The sequence below is a fragment of the Acanthaster planci genome, linkage group LG21 (genome assembly GCF_054643075.1).
Source record: "Acanthaster planci isolate LZ-2023a linkage group LG21, COTS_SCS, whole genome shotgun sequence".
NCBI lineage: Eukaryota > Metazoa > Echinodermata > Asteroidea > Valvatida > Acanthasteridae > Acanthaster > Acanthaster planci.
The window spans coordinates 1,034,605-1,051,712 of NC_141797.1; the positions used below are offsets into that span (position 1 = coordinate 1,034,605).

Here is a 17,108-nt window from a genome sequence, read left to right on the forward strand (position 1 = left end):
GACGTAAAGCTTTTGAAGATTTGTCAATTTCGTCAGGAAAGGCCATGGGTCTTTTGAGCCACCAAGGGTCTTATTCCGAGACAGATTCAATTCAACAAGATTCAGCATTTTACTCGGTGATCAGCAAGATGAGGAATGTCACCCCCGGTCAAGTTGCAGTTCCCCAACTGTACTTTGTGGATCCGTTTGATTTTCGCCAAATGAGACCATACATTAACTGAGCTCACCGAGGGTCTAATTTTCCCACAGATCCAATTCGACAAGTTGCGGCATATTTTCCAGTGTGACAATAATATGAGCAATGTCAATCACGGTCAATTTGCATCTCCCCAACTCTACTTTCTGGATCAGTTTGATTTTCGCCAAATGAGACCATGCACAATCTGAGCCACTAAGGGTCTCATTGAAAGACAGATCCATTTCAACAAGATTCGGTATTTCACTAAGTGCGTAAGCAATATGAGGAATGTCGACCCCAGTCAATTTGCATTTCGCCAACTTTACTTTCTGGATCTGTTTGATTTGCGCCAAATGAGACCATGCTCTACCAGAGCCACCAAGGGTCTCATTTCCAGATAGATTTAATTTAACAAGATTTGGCATTTTACTCAGTGCGTCAGCAATATGAGGAATGTCTCCTGCGGTGAAGTTGTTGTATTTCAAGTTTACTTTCTGGATCTGTTCAATTTTCTCCAAGTGAGACCATGCACTTCCTGAGCCAGCAAGGATCTTATTTCCAGACAGATCTAATTTAACAAGATTTGGCATATTTCTCAGTGCGTCAGCAATATGAGGAATGTCTCCTTCAGTCAAGTGGCATCTCACCAACTTTACTGTCTGGATCTGTTTGATTTTCGCCAATTGAGACCATGTACTATATGAGCCACCAAGGCTCACATTCAAAGACAGATCCACCTCAACAAGTTTTGGCATATTATTCAGTGTGTTGACAATATGAAGGATGTCACTCACAGTCAGTTCAACTTGGTTGGTCAACGGGTTGGGTTTCAAGCTGGGTCTAATGGCTAACTTTTGTGAATGAGTTTTGTTATCAAAACATGTTTTTATCTGTGTTTTGTTAAACGAGCTTCGTCTGACAGTAAATTCAGATAAAAATCGCATGTTCTTCACATAATGCGAAAGTCTTTCGCCTAATTGCCTTGAGTGGCAGCATGATATATCCAGTTTATGTACCCTGTCCAGGTAGGTATTCCTTCCACCCTTTGTCTGGTCAGTAATGCAGTCTAGAAAGTATATTAACGATGCCGAAATATCCCTGGGGACACCGATAACTACGATGGGGTGTGAAAAAACAATTTCGATTACTTGGTCGGTTGGAAGTGTGTCACACTGACTCTCAAAGAAGCAGTCCAGGACCAACACCAACATTGTTCTCCTGTGAACATCGTTCGATAACATGTGTAAAATTGATTGCGTCTTGGGCCCTTGATTGTCACCACAACAAAAGCGCAACAGATACTCAAACTGCATAGGATCATCAACGTTACGAAAGAATGTCTCCAATATCTCTTTAGTGTCTTCAGCATTCGGACTTTGGTAGTATTTACCAGCACAGAACTCCTGAAAAGTCTTATGGATAAAGTAAACATTTTTACAATCATCTAGACCTCTTACGACTCGTTCGCTGGTTAGAATACCAGCTTCTAAAGCCATATCACGAATATCTTGATCGAATTCTCCTTCTTCAAACGAGAGTTTTTGATTCGATGAAAGAAGACCATCAAAAGCAATCCTTCCGATTCCTATAACAAGGTTTGATATTTGTGCTGGTGACATGTTCGTTTTTCTCTTGAATATGTATTTTACTGCTTCGTTGTAAAGCCGTGACATGGTTTCAGGGAGGTTAGAATTTACTTTCCATAATAAACACATTAATAATAGCAGCATTGGACTTTTGGCCAAATCTAGGAGGACACGAGAAGATCCAATCCTTTCAAGAAGACCGTTGGCTTTAGAATGATCATCCGAATAAAATTTCTCAGCGTATGTTTTTATATCTTTATAACTGAACCCCAACACATTAACATGAGCGAACGGCCTCTGTATCAAACATTTCTTTACCAGTTTGTCATAGTGGGAGGAGCGGGTTGATACAAATGCACAGCAATCTTTGTATTCCCCCTTTCGATTAAGAGTCTTTAGGATCAAACCGAAGTTTTTCTCGTCTAGGTTATCCGTCATGAATTCATCAAAGCCATCCAAAAGAAATAACACTTCGCCTGCCCGGGCTGCAATGAATGTCGTCAAGTCGGCTTTACTTATTTCCGCTGAATCTAATAACTGATCAAACACTGCGTCAATCAGATCCGATTTCTGGTTCAGGTTGCGCATTTTCAACACAAAAACAAACTTGAACCTTTTCAGAACAGCTGTGGCACCAGTTGCCCAATCGTAGGCAATTTTGTCAAAGAGAGTCGTTTTACCTATCCCCGGTGTTCCTTTAAAAATCGCCCGATTTATTGGATGACCTTCTCTTGACCTAAGTTTGAAAACATCACTGTAGGATTTCACTTCTCCTTTCAAATCACATTCATGATCGTTTTTTAAGCCCAACTTTGAATAGATATCCATAATGTGCTTTTGGTTATCATCGATCCATGGGATTATCTGTACATAGCTACCTGTAGTTGTGTATATTTTCTTCAATGCCTCCTCGCACTTATCTGCAGCGTGTTGGGCTGCATCACGTGGTCCAGTCTTGCGTCTTTTACCACTTCCTCTCTGCTCTCCAGTGTTTCCTGTAGAGTGAAATGAATCGACTCAGTTTAATTGATTTACTAGTAGTATACTGGAGGGTGGCGCAATTACACACACGTTTGTTCGGAAACCGTTCAGTCCTGGAAAACTTCTCTTGAATACGCTTTTTTACGAATGCATATCTCAGTTGTAAAATTGAACTTCATTTCGGCTAGGAAAGCAAGAGATGTTTTTGTCAAGCGAAGTATCTTCCCTTGGTGAAAAACGTACATAGTGCCAGACATAAAGTAAAAGTGCATTTAATTACTTTACGTGGCTTCTGGGTGCACAGCTAGAATTCAAGCGTGCGTTTTGGATTTATTTTTTGGGGGGGGGGGGACTGCATCTCTACTTGTCGTCGTTACGGGGGTACTTCAGTAACAGGGAACACTTGATATGTCACAATGAACATACATATTACCAAAACGACAATTCGTATGGCGTGCAAAGTTGACATTTATTCTCAAAATAAACATTTTTCTATTATTAATCGAGATATGTCTGTTGCGCAATAGAGATATCTCTATTACGTTTCCGCTTTCGAGGTCAGCAGGTCGCCCTCGACGTTTTCTGTTTACAAATGTATTTTCTTGGGGAGTTTTGAGTCTATGTCTTATTACTTGTACTGCCGTAGTTGTTTATAACCGCAGTGCATTTGGTCAAGAGCTAAGCCTTCAGGAGTTTTTAGATTAACTCTTTGCTGCCCAACAATAAAAACCACATGTCTGGTTGAGTTCAACTTTCATATCTATAGTGATCAGGATGTTTGTACATTCTGTTTTAAAAACTTGAGTGTGGCACAGCCGATTTCAGAGGGGATGGAATCCGCCCACCATGGCCAAATAGCCTGGCTCTTTGAGGGTTAGGCACGACTGAGGAAATCTTACCCATTCTTTGCACCACTTCCTGAAGCCCGACTTTGACCAAAGCTCGCTTCAACTTCCTAATTGCTCTTTCTTTGTCGCTTTGCTTCTTGCACCAAGCAACTAACATTTCGCTGCACTGCCGAAGCACATCACCCCTGTGGTCACTTTCAAGTGTCTTGACATCGCTGTAATTACAACCCAGGTGCAAAGCAAGGTCCGTCCACTTCGTCGAGATGTCTCTTGATAATTCATTCAGTGTCAAATCCGTCGGCTGGAATACTAGGAAAAAGGCCAATAATGTCGTCATGGATTATTTTGCATAATTAACATTACCAGTTCGTAAGGAATGTTTTATTTCTGATGCACGGGGTTCTTTAAAAAATGGCAGTCAAACCTTTTTGGGTGTGCTCAGTTTAAGTTGTTTTTGTCTCTACAAATCTGCTCAGATTTCCTTGTGGTTATTTCTGATTGCTTGAGTTACAAATATGGAATAAAGTATAATGGGACAGTTTCTAACTTTTAATACCTGTGGTGAGCCTGGCAATGACAGGAGGCACATTAGATGATAAACTAGTATCTTTGGTATATATGCATAAAAGGGAATTTACTTTAATTTAATTTTCTCTGATATAAACTACCTTTTAACTTGTTCTTTCATAAAACTGTTTTGTACCAATTCAGAAAGTCTACAATCATCTCTTTACCAATAAAAGGATTTTTACCTCCAGATTCCTTGTCACTACTTGCTGGACTTCCTCGCTTCAACATGAACAGCCCTGCACCAAAAGGGAAACTGTGTGTTTCATTACAATAAAATATCGCACGTAGTCTCCAGTTGGACTTCGTGTGGAGAGTGCGGTGATTGTAAAAGCAGTTTTCATACGAGCATCACAGTCCCTGTTAAAACTTTGGGATAGGTGGCATTGACACGGAAATCCTCGAACACTGGGGGCGCTGTTGAAATTGAATGGGACTGCACAACCTCCGATTGCAATGGGTGGCATTTTCTGTGGTGCTTTTAGAAAATAATGTTGACCCCCTCCCAAAAAGAGAAACTGAAAAAAGGTTGGTTGATTATTACAGTGTTGCATTCCGTCACATTTTGGCACTCATGAACTGTTTGTCTTTATGATAAACTCATTGTTTGTCAATGAGTAAAAAATACTGGCTAAGTTTAGAGTAAACCAAGCAGCCTCCTTCAGACTCCATGTTCAATTTCTCTCATGTTTTTAACGGGTCTGCTTTCATGCTCATTTCCATCCATTCATGTTTCAGCATAATAAAGTCCTGGTTAGTTTTCAGTCATCATTTACTTACAGGCCGGAAGAATAAGAATACAAGCAGCTACAGCCAAGATGATGTTATCAGCCAGTTCACCAGGACTCGTTACAGGCGCCATTGTTCTGAAAAGTAATTTTTTTACAGAAAAATGTACAGTATGAGCTATCAATTCTCTGTGAATGGAGACCAAATTAGAATTTTGTTGATTTATGCAGGCTGTGCAACTTCATGAGAAATAAGGATTAGTGTTGAGTGTATGCATGTATACAATCTCCGTATTTCTTAGCTCAAGGAAGAAACAGTCAATTTCTACAGAATTTGCCGCGAAAAGAAAATATCAAAATTGAGTTACGGTCCCTTAATTAACTTTTCCCTGTGATATGGGATGCAAACAAGTGTAACGTTGCTTTACTCATATCAAGGTGTGTACCTGCACTTTCACTGATAATTCATGTGTTCCATACAATCTCTGAGGTTGATCTTATGAAAACACATTTTATCCTGATGTAATGTTGCATAATCAAATCAATAGTGATAACCAAATCAATGTGCGCATGCTCGCTCCTTCTTTTAACCTTCCCTGGTAGAATGTGGATCTGTCTGCTGAGCACGTAATGGTTATCTCATGTTTCTGCAGCCACCTGCAACCCACGAACACATTTATTTGTTTCCCTCTTGGATATCTGTAAAGGAAATTCCCATCATATCTGTTCACCTCGTGTGAAACTTGATATTCCCAGCTTACTTTCCACTGTGGTCCCATTGCAAACTAATATTGCTTACACTAAAGGTCACGATTTGGGGTCAGATTTCCTGTCACTGCACTTCATACATTTTATTAGACCTAAACCTTCTCGTCATAACTTCAGAAGCAAACAGTGGCGGCGTTACATGGTGTCACTTGGTTGCGAAGACACCCACTGGGAACACTCTTACATCAACGTTTGAGCCCACACACATTAGACCTACATGTACCCATGCGATTCTGCCTTGCCCCACATTTGCACCCACAGCCACAGGGGTGTATTATTGGGTTTTTTTAACAAATTATACAATTAATCTTATGTAGTGTCACCCAGCACACAGATCAGGCCCTCAAAGATGATGTGTATTGCAATGGCATTTTTGTGTGGGCCCATTCAGCGGTTGAATAAACCCGCCTTTCCCATAAGCCGGTGAGCCCTTAGCTGGCCCATGAGAGGGCGCAATTTCCTAGCAACGCAGACTCCTTTGGAAAGAACTGCACTTTGTTGATTCACAAATGATTATGAATATACGTGTTACGATCCTGCAGTCGCTACCAACAAACTTCCCCATCAGCATGGCTCTTTTCAACCATTATGGTGTTGCTTCTGCCTAAGGTGGATGGAAAGTTGAAAACCCCACAATGGGGGGGGGGCGTCAGCTGTCTAGTAGAGTCTCCTAGCGTGGAGCACTTCGACTGAGGAGTTGAACTCAATACAGGAGCCTAACCACTACACATAATCTCTCAGTCCGTGTACTCTTAAGGTGTATAGTTATTGAAGTGATTACCTCACAAAACATGTCTGCTTGCATTTCCTGTTACCTTTCCTGTTACAAACATTGGTCACACATTAGGCCCACATGATCGTGGGTTCGAGTCCCGAAAGAGTGAGCCTCTGGCTTTTTTCACAAGGTCTTGGACAAGCAATGAGTATACTATGTTAAATAAAGGTCAAATCCCGTACTTGAAATATAAATCTCCCCTGCGTAAAATACATCTTGAAATTTCTTCTTGTGTGTTGAAGAAAAGTATCCGTGGAAAGTGGTGTCCAAATGCTTTGCCGCTCACCTATCGAATGGCGCAGACTTTATGCAGCAGTTAATGCAAGACACGTAGACCGTAATACAGTGGGTTCCTGTTTCTATCAAAGGGTTTCAGGGATCATTCTTTCGGGCTGTATAGCCACATGGATCACTGATGACGCACGTCTGCCTTTCAGTGGCCTGATTACACTTCAAACACTTTCAGCTACTTAGCACTGAACTTTGGTGCCCTGTCAGGTGCACCAGACTTCATCTGAATATGAATGGTAACATGGGTGAAGAGGTGAACTTTCACACCTCCAGAGGTGAATATTTTCTGTGGCTTGGTGAAGTCGTGGTGGAAAATGTATGCAGTCATTAAAGGAACACTAGCTTCAATTAAAAAAGTACAATTGCACGAGAAAGTTCTACTGATTGCATTTTGTTGTTTTGCATTTTGTTGTTTTTCCTGGTACCTCTAATCCAGACAGTACTGTATATCTTGAAGTTTTTTTGTGATTACTATATGGAAGCACAAACTTGCCTGTATTTAACAATATATTTCTAGAACTGAGGAGAGTTATTTCCTTCTTTCTACCAGGTTGCCAGGAAAGAATGTTAATTATCGCAAGTGGTGAGACATAACTCTGACAATCGTACATTTTCAGCTATTTACTTTCTCTTGATGGAAACTGAATGCGAAAGGTCACTAGAATGCTGTATTTTAAACCTTAATCCTTGGCCTTGAGCTGACAGATAAACCACGTAACCATGTTACTTTCTTTTGCATAGAATTCAGGGTAAAAGTAACCCGAAGTTGATATGCATGTTATTGGGCCCCGACAAATGCTGATTCTACACTGATTTCAGCGGGGATTGACGAACCTAAATTAGTGGGCTGGACCCATCAGGAAAAGCACAGGAGAATTATTAAAGATCGCTGTAAGCATGCCACGTTGGCGCTTATTGCGAGAGTTTATTGAAATTGAAAATGTACAGACGGCCTACCTTAGATCTGATTCTTTGATGATGACGCAAGACGTATAGGGGTGTATCTACAGGCTCTAAATAGACAAAAGCAGGCTCAAGCTTAACGCTCAAAGTGTTGGCAGAATGTTCAACGTGGAGTTAATTATCACTTTATGCCTGTATTTGCGTGACAAATATTTGATGCTCTCGACGGTGGAATATTTCAAATTGTGCATTAATTTGATTCAATAAACTTTGTTTAATTGTGTTAAGAACAGGTGTCAAAAAGGTTGGTGTTAGTTATATGAATGGTTACCCAGTTGGGAGTAGAGCCACAGATAACTATTGAAGTGTTTTGTGATTATTGATGGCCAGTATTTTCTGATATTGTTTGATTCGATTAATAGAGTAAAGTTTAGGTGTCTTATCTGCATTTATATTGGAAGCTTGTGGATAAGCTGCAAATCTTGAGTAAATTCAGTCGTTTGTTTTAGTATAACGCTAAAGGTAATTTTCGTCATATGAATTAATAATGAATTCATTCAGCGTTAATAAATCTTGTAGAATAATAAATCAGTCAGACGTTTATGATCATTACCAAATGCATTGGTTCATATGTTATACAACTTTGATTGGTAAACCAGGAGACAACTACAGCATTGCGGGCACAGTTTGTTGGACGTTGACACAAATCGACGCTTTCAACTCGACCAAAACTGAAAAACTGATTCACGACTAGTGCCCACAATGCAGTAGGTTTCAAAATACTTCTTCCCAGGAAGCCTATACCCCGAGAAACAGAAGCCAAGGAGTAAACACCATCGATCTTAAACACCTGTTGCAGTTATAAGTTTAATTGGGCCTTCTATGTTCAACTGGAGACCAGTTATACTCACTGGTGTCAACGATAACTTTTCTTTCAGTTGCTGGATGTTTGTTGGACAATGTCAATGTTTCAACCGTTGTAATACAAAGTATACAGTGCAGGTTTTAGCGGTATACTAGATGAACGTTATCTTACCTTCTATCAGTGTGTTTCAACCAGAGATGCCAATCCTCAAAGCCAATAACAATGATGTAAGTAGTCAAAAAAGCCAATGCTGGTGTGTGCTAATTAAAGCAAAGATTCCTGATCAAGTTTCCCTCCTAGGGTTACAGACACCACCTTCAAACTAAACAGCTTTGCATACACTGTGGCGAATTTTGTCTGCGCTTTTCCGCGTTTGACAACGAGGCTCCAGGTTTTCGGTCGACGCCCAGAAAATAAGCGGAAAGAAATTCCAACGCGGCCGATCAACTAACGATTAGCAGTTTGCACCAAATTGTGTCCTTTTCGAATATTATATAGCCAACGAATTCCAAATATTTGAGGAAAAAGTGAGGCGGTACGATGGCAAAAATGAATGCTCAATGTTCTGAAATTTGCATGAAATGATCTACTTTGCATCTCAGTGCAGGCCTAGGCATCAATGCTCACAATGGCGGCATGTCGGAACTACTTTTAGTCAATGGAAGGCAATCAATACGGAATCCCCCTCGCGCCCCCCCCACAAAAAAGTCACAGAAATTAAGCTTTCATTTTGTAGGCGTTGAAAACTGCGTGTATCCATTGTTAATGTACCAGTCTTCTAATCAAAGTTTTAATCCTAATGTAGGGATCTGGGAATTTCCTGTCTAATTTAGGAATTGTGTGACTTTTGAACCTTGTGTACGTCTTCAAGGCGTGATTGGGCCCACGTGGGTGCACAGAATGTACATGTACAAGTATTTTCTGTAAGTCTTGCCTATCGACCGGAAGTGGCCTACAAAGTGATGCTTTTTGGCGGCACTGAAGTTGGGCGGGTTTCCAAGGATTTTTCTGGAGAGCGGGGAGTGCTGTGCAAGACGACTGGGTGAATGGACGTTGTGATGGCTCGGCCGGGAATCACATAGATTAGCACCGGTTTAATTGCCCAAGCAGTTGTGATTATAATGATGGCGAAATAAAAGAAATCCAGTCCGATTGAATACCCACGTCTTTCAGTGCCTGCTGAACTTTCTTTTTGCCTGCCTGTCCTCCAATTCCCCCTTCAGTGGCGGACGGACCGCCGCCCCCGAGCGATCAGTCAGGGGCTGGACCGCTACACTAACTACGATCCCCGTCCATTTTGGTGAGTGTGTGTGTGTACGTGGTTCGTTTTAAACACAGTTCTGTAAACAAACCTCACCAAAATGGGCATGGATTTCTAGGGAAAGTTGAACATTTACCCAATGGCTACCTGATCCTCTTTTTTACGTTTTAACAAAATGTTGATTCATACCATCGATCTTATAATTCCTGCTTAGTTACTAAAGATGGGCATTGTAACTTTGTGTAAACAAGTTAGTCAGTCATCTTAAGAGATGAATTAATTGCCAAAGCACTGACAGCATGTCATCATTGCTCGGCGCCAACCTGCGTAAAATTACCACTGCAAGGAACTGGTTATAATTATTCTCTTATGTCTTCGATTTGTAGAAGTTCGCCTTTATGGACTCACAGGCAAACATGTTTATATACCATGCAGTGGTTGGGAGCAAAGGTTGAATAATACGACGCTCTCATTGTTTGAGCAACATGCGACGGTACTTTCTCCAGCACCGCATTTCCATGGCAGGTAAACCTTCACAGCTATACAAACAACAGACAGTATCCAGTGCTGGATGTCACAAACAAAACTTAACGATTGTAATATGTTGACGCACGTCTAGCTTCTTGTGGGGAATTTTGTGTTAACACGATTTCAACTACACGTATTGAGTTTTTTCCTCAGTCATGCGTACCACGCAATGTGAATACGAATGGTATCACGGGTGAAGGGGTGAACCTTTTGACCCGGAGGACTGACTATTTTCTGTAGTTGGCGGCTGATGGAAAAAACCATTGGAGCAATGTTTGTAAGGCCAAAAAACATTTTTGAAAGTACAACGACACAATCATAGAAGCATTTATTTCCACAATGGTGAGTGGGAATTGTTTAGCTTCATTTGAAACAATTTCTCATTTGGGAACCAAGATAGGTTTTGTTTACTTTTGGAGCACAGATGTGCAGCTGTTTTCAACAAGTTTGATAAAAAAAAACTGTGAAAAATATTCCCTTCTGTTTTGCCAAGTTTCCAGAATGGATTGATCAGGCTTGCAGGTGCAGAGGTATAGTAAGCTCTGGCCACACTTCAGTCTATTCAGTGGCTCGTGTCTGTCTGTTAAAACTGATTGCTGAAAGCCAAACACCTCATGCATTCTGTATGTAGGACCTTAACCCCCGAGTATGAGCTCAAACATTTACACCACTGGATAAAAAAAATCATATTGATTGCTAGGCTGCGACTGGAAAGGGCATTGCTAACACGAAATAATTACTGGAAAGAGCAAGTTAGTGCTGTTTACAATATTCTAAAATTAAACACAGTTTTTATTCATATTTTATAGTTTCTCTTTTTACAATATAAAATATGATTCGCTTTACTGGAGCGAAGAACGTTCAATCAAAATTTTCCGAAGCAACTCCTGACTTCGCATACACAGAAATAAAAATCTTTATAAAATAGTGATCGATCACTGTTTATTTGCTAAATTTGCTAATTCCTGTTTTGTTTCTGCTTGAATTTTTATAAAAAGAATGGATAACGGCGATCATAAAATTATTTTTATCACACAAACAGACAAAGTTTGGAAATGTCTAAAAAGGAATGCAAAAATAACAAAAAACATAAATGCAAAAGTGTTACTTCAAAAAGTGACAAAAAAGAATTAAGCCATTGTTTAAGCAAATTCGAACAATTTTAGTATACATTCACATTTAATTAATACATTTCGATTTAATCCTGTTGGAACTTTCAGTATGAACGTAATTTTTTGCCATCATTGAGTGGCACTGGTAACTCCAAAATTATTGTTCATATGTAATGTATCTTTTTTTTTAATAATTTTGGAGAGGATTCACCAACTTCCCTCCTGTCCCTGTCGACTTTATCACTCGTTTACACAGATGTTGCCTTGTATCCTTATTACTGCCATGTTTCAACTGATTTATGGACGAAACTAAGATAGAGCCATTATCAAGTTTGAATGTTATGAAATGTCAGGTTCTACTCAGAGACTTCGCCCTGTAATCCCTGCTTATAACTGAAATAAAGAGAATTTTCTACTACGGCATTGCACGCTCAGTTTGTAGGACGTTGTCAAAAATTGCCGCTTTCAACTCGACTGATACTGAGGAAATTGATTTATGACTATTGCTCACAACACGATAGGTTTCAAAATACTTCTTCCTAGAAAGCCTATACCCCGACGAACAGAAGCCAAGGAGTAAACACCATCGATAATAAACACCTTTTGCAGTTATAGGTTTAATCGGGCTTTCTATATTTAACTGGAGGACAGTTATACTCATTGGTGTCATCGACAGCCTTTCTTTCACTTGCTGGATGTTTGTTGGACAATGTCAATGTTCCAACCGTTGTATTACAAAGTATACAGTGCAAGTTTTAGCGGTATGCTAGATGGAAGTTATCTTACCTTGTTTCAGCGTGTTTCAACCAGAAATGCCAAGCTTTACAACCAATAACAATGATGTGAGTAGTCCAAAAAGTCACTGCTGATGTGTGCTAATTAAAGCAAAGATTTCGGATCAAGTTTCCCTCTTAGGGTTACAGACACCACCTTCAAACTAAACAGCTTCGTATACACTGTAGCGAATTTTGTCTGCGCATTTCCGCGTCTGACAACGAGGCTCAAGGGTTTTCGGTCAACGCCCAGAAAATAAGCGGAAAGAAATTCCAACGCGGCCAATCAACTAACGATTAGCAGTTTGCACCAAATTGTGTCCTTTACGAATATTAGATAGCCAGTGAATGCCAAATATTGGGGTAAAAGTGAGGCGATACGATGGCAAAAATGAACGCTTAATTTTCTGGGAAGTTGAACGAAATGCTCTACTTCGCATCTGGTGTAGGCATCAATGCTCACATTCAGTTGGCGGTGTGTCGGAACTACTTTTACCCCATGGATTGCAATCTTTTCATAATTTCTGGAGAGTCCCTCCCCGCTCCAAAAACCACAAGTCGTAGAAATTAAGCTTTCATTTAATAGGCGTCACTTTCTAAAATTGCGTGTATCGAATGTTAATGTTGAATTATGGTCCCCAGCTACTTGAGTTGGTTTCTGTGAGTGTGAGTGTGTGTACGTGGTTCGTTTTAAACATAGTTCTGTAAACAAACCACACCAAACTGGGGATGGATTTTTAGGGAAAGTTGAACATTTACCCGATGGCTACCTGATCCTCTTTTTTTACGTTTTAACAAAGTGTTGATTCATACCATCGATCTTATAATTCCTGCTTAGTCACGTAAGATGGGCATGGTGACTTTGTGTAAACAAGCTAGTCAGTCATCTGAAAAGATGAATTAATTGCCAAAGCACTGACAGCATGTCATCATTGCTCGGCGCCAACCTGCGTAAAATTACCACTGCAAGGAACTGTTCAAAATTATTTTCTAATGTCTTTGATTTATGGATTCACGGGCAAACATGTACATATATCATGCAGTGGTTGGGAGCAAAGGTTGAATAATACGACGCTCTCATTGTTTGAGCAACATGCGACGGTACTTTCTCCAGCACCGCATTTCCATGGCAGGTAAACCTTCACAGCTATACAAACAACAGACAGTACCCAGTGCTGGATGTCACAAACAAAACTAAACGATTGTAATATGTTGACGCACGTCTAGCTTCTTGTGGGGAATTTTGTGTTAACACGATTTCAACTACACGTATTGAGCTTTTTCCTCAGTCATGCGTACCACGCAATGTGAATACGAATGGTATCACGGGTTAAGGGGTGAACCTTTTGACCCGGAGGACTGACTATTTTCTGTAGTTGGCGGCTGATGGAAAAAACATTGGAGCAATGTTTGTAAGGCCAAAAAACAATTTTGAAAGTACAACGACACAATGATAGAAGCATTTATTTCCACAAGTCTGAGTGGGAATCGTTTAGCTTCGTTTGAAACAATTTCTCATTTGGTAACCAAGATAGGTTTTGTTTACTTTTGGAGCACAGGTGTGCAGCTGTTTTCAACAAGTTTGATAAAAAAAAACTGTGAAAAATATTCCCTTCTGTTTTGCCAAGTTTCCAGAATGGAATGATCAGGGTTGCAGGTGCAGAGGTATAGCAAGCTCTGACAACACTTCAGTCTATTCAGTGGCTCATGTCTGTTCGTTGAGACTGATTGCTGAAAGCCAAACACCTCATGCATTTTGTATGTAGGACCTTAACCCCCGACTATGAGCTCAAACATTTACACCACTGGATAAAAAAAATCATATTGATTGCTAGGCTGCGACTGGAAAGATCATTGCAAACACGAAATAATTACTGGAAAGAGCAAGTTAGTGCTGTTTACAATATTCTAAAATTAAACACAGTTTTTATTCATATTTTATAGTTTCTCTTTTTACAATATAAAATATGATTCGCTTTACTGGAGCGAAGAACGTTCAATCAAAATTTTCCGAAACAACTCCTGACTTTGCATACACAGAAATAAAAATCTTTATAAAATAGTGATCGATCAATGTTTATTTGCTAAATTTGCTAATTCCTGTTTTGTTTCTGTTTGAATTTTTATAAAAAGAATGGATAACGGCGATCATAAAATTATTTTTATCACACAAACAGACAAAGTTTGGAAATGTCTAAAAAGGAATGCAAAAATAACAAAAAACATAAATGCAAAAGTGTTACTTCAAAAAGTGACAAAAAAGAATTAAGCCCTTGTTTAAGCAAATTCGAACAATTTTAGTATACATTCACATTTAATTAATACATTTCGATTTAATCCTGTTGGAACTTTCAGTATGAACGTAATTTTTCTTTCATCATTGAGTGGCACTGGTAACTCCAAAATTATTGTTCATATGTAATGTATCTTTTTTTTAATAATTTTGGAGAGGATTCACCAACTTCCCTCCTGTCCCTGTCGACTTTATCACTCGTTTACACAGATGTTGCCTTGTATCCTTATTACTGCCATGTTTCAACTGATTTATGGACGAAACTAAGATAGAGCCATTATCAAGTTTGAATGTTATGAAATGTCAGGTTCTACTCAGAGACTTCGCCCTGTAATCCCTGCTTATAACTGAAATAAAGAGAATTTTCTACTACGGCATTGCACGCACAGTTTGTAGGACGTTGTCAAAAATCGCCGCTTTCAACTCGACTGATACTGAGGAAATTGATTTATGACTATTGCTCACAACACGATAGGTTTCAAAATACTTCTTCCTAGAAAGCCTATACCCCGACGAACAGAAGCCAAGGAGTAAACACCATCGATAATAAACACCTTTTGCAGTTATAGGTTTAATCGGGCTTTCTATATTTAACTGGAGGACAGTTATACTCATTGGTGTCATCGACAGCCTTTCTTTCACTTGCTGGATGTTTGTTGGACAATGTCAATGTTCCAACCGTTGTATTACAAAGTATACAGTGCAAGTTTTAGCGGTATGCTAGATGGAAGTTATCTTACCTTGTTTCAGCGTGTTTCAACCAGAAATGCCAAGCTTTACAACCAATAACAATGATGTGAGTAGTCCAAAAAGTCACTGCTGATGTGTGCTAATTAAAGCAAAGATTTCGGATCAAGTTTCCCTCTTAGGGTTACAGACACCACCTTCAAACTAAACAGCTTCGTATACACTGTAGCGAATTTTGTCTGCGCATTTCCGCGTCTGACAACGAGGCTCAAGGGTTTTCGGTCAACGCCCAGAAAATAAGCGGAAAGAAATTCCAACGCGGCCAATCAACTAACGATTAGCAGTTTGCACCAAATTGTGTCCTTTACGAATATTAGATAGCCAGTGAATGCCAAATATTGGGGTAAAAGTGAGGCGATACGATGGCAAAAATGAACGCTTAATTTTCTGGGAAGTTGAACGAAATGCTCTACTTCGCATCTGGTGTAGGCATCAATGCTCACATTCAGTTGGCGGTGTGTCGGAACTACTTTTACCCCATGGATTGCAATCTTTTCATAATTTCTGGAGAGTCCCTCCCCGCTCCAAAAACCACAAGTCGTAGAAATTAAGCTTTCATTTAATAGGCGTCACTTTCTAAAATTGCGTGTATCGAATGTTAATGTTGAATTATGGTCCCCAGCTACTTGAGTTGGTTTCTGTGAGTGTGAGTGTGTGTACGTGGTTCGTTTTAAACATAGTTCTGTAAACAAACCACACCAAACTGGGGATGGATTTTTAGGGAAAGTTGAACATTTACCCGATGGCTACCTGATCCTCTTTTTTTACGTTTTAACAAAGTGTTGATTCATACCATCGATCTTATAATTCCTGCTTAGTCACGTAAGATGGGCATGGTGACTTTGTGTAAACAAGCTAGTCAGTCATCTGAAAAGATGAATTAATTGCCAAAGCACTGACAGCATGTCATCATTGCTCGGCGCCAACCTGCGTAAAATTACCACTGCAAGGAACTGTTCAAAATTATTTTCTAATGTCTTTGATTTATGGATTCACGGGCAAACATGTACATATATCATGCAGTGGTTGGGAGCAAAGGTTGAATAATACGACGCTCTCATTGTTTGAGCAACATGCGACGGTACTTTCTCCAGCACCGCATTTCCATGGCAGGTAAACCTTCACAGCTATACAAACAACAGACAGTACCCAGTGCTGGATGTCACAAACAAAACTAAACGATTGTAATATGTTGACGCACGTCTAGCTTCTTGTGGGGAATTTTGTGTTAACACGATTTCAACTACACGTATTGAGCTTTTTCCTCAGTCATGCGTACCACGCAATGTGAATACGAATGGTATCACGGGTTAAGGGGTGAACCTTTTGACCCGGAGGACTGACTATTTTCTGTAGTTGGCGGCTGATGGAAAAAACATTGGAGCAATGTTTGTAAGGCCAAAAACAATTTTGAAAGTACAACGACACAATGATAGAAGCATTTATTTCCACAAGTCTGAGTGGGAATCGTTTAGCTTCGTTTGAAACAATTTCTCATTTGGTAACCAAGATAGGTTTTGTTTACTTTTGGAGCACAGGTGTGCAGCTGTTTTCAACAAGTTTGATAAAAAAAAACTGTGAAAAATATTCCCTTCTGTTTTGCCAAGTTTCCAGAATGGAATGATCAGGGTTGCAGGTGCAGAGGTATAGCAAGCTCTGACAACACTTCAGTCTATTCAGTGGCTCATGTCTGTTTAGGTTTAATCGGGCTTTCTATATTTAACTGGAGGACAGTTATACTCATTGGTGTCATCGACAGCCTTTCTTTCACTTGCTGGATGTTTGTTGGACAATGTCAATGTTCCAACCGTTGTATTACAAAGTATACAGTGCAAGTTTTAGCGGTATGCTAGATGGAAGTTATCTTACCTTGTTTCAGCGTGTTTCAACCAGAAATGCCAAGC

The 17,108-nt window shown here is 39.8% G+C and overlaps 1 protein-coding gene across 4 annotated transcripts; it reads right to left on the reverse strand.

Annotated features, from left to right (window-relative positions):
• Window positions 1–94: 94 nt before the first annotated feature.
• Window positions 95–16,570, reverse strand: LOC110982366 (NLR family CARD domain-containing protein 4-like). Of its 4 annotated transcripts, XM_087130904.1 has the most exons (6): window positions 8,662–8,876; window positions 7,680–7,735; window positions 4,941–5,026; window positions 4,346–4,399; window positions 3,645–3,902; window positions 95–2,759 (listed from the first exon to the last, which is right to left on the reverse strand). In XM_087130904.1, exons 3-6 carry the CDS (start codon window positions 5,020–5,022, stop codon window positions 235–237), a joined length of 2,919 nt encoding a protein of 972 aa, XP_086987030.1. In that variant the 5' UTR covers window positions 5,023–5,026; window positions 7,680–7,735; window positions 8,662–8,876; the 3' UTR covers window positions 95–234. The 4 variants fall into 4 exon arrangements, with proteins under 4 accessions (XP_086987030.1, XP_086987028.1, XP_086987029.1 ...); XM_087130902.1 differs by lacking the exons at window positions 7,680–7,735; window positions 8,662–8,876 and adding an exon at window positions 12,178–16,570; XM_087130903.1 differs by lacking the exon at window positions 7,680–7,735 and having other exon boundaries at window positions 8,662–8,875.
• Between the last annotated feature and the right edge of the window lie 538 nt (window positions 16,571–17,108).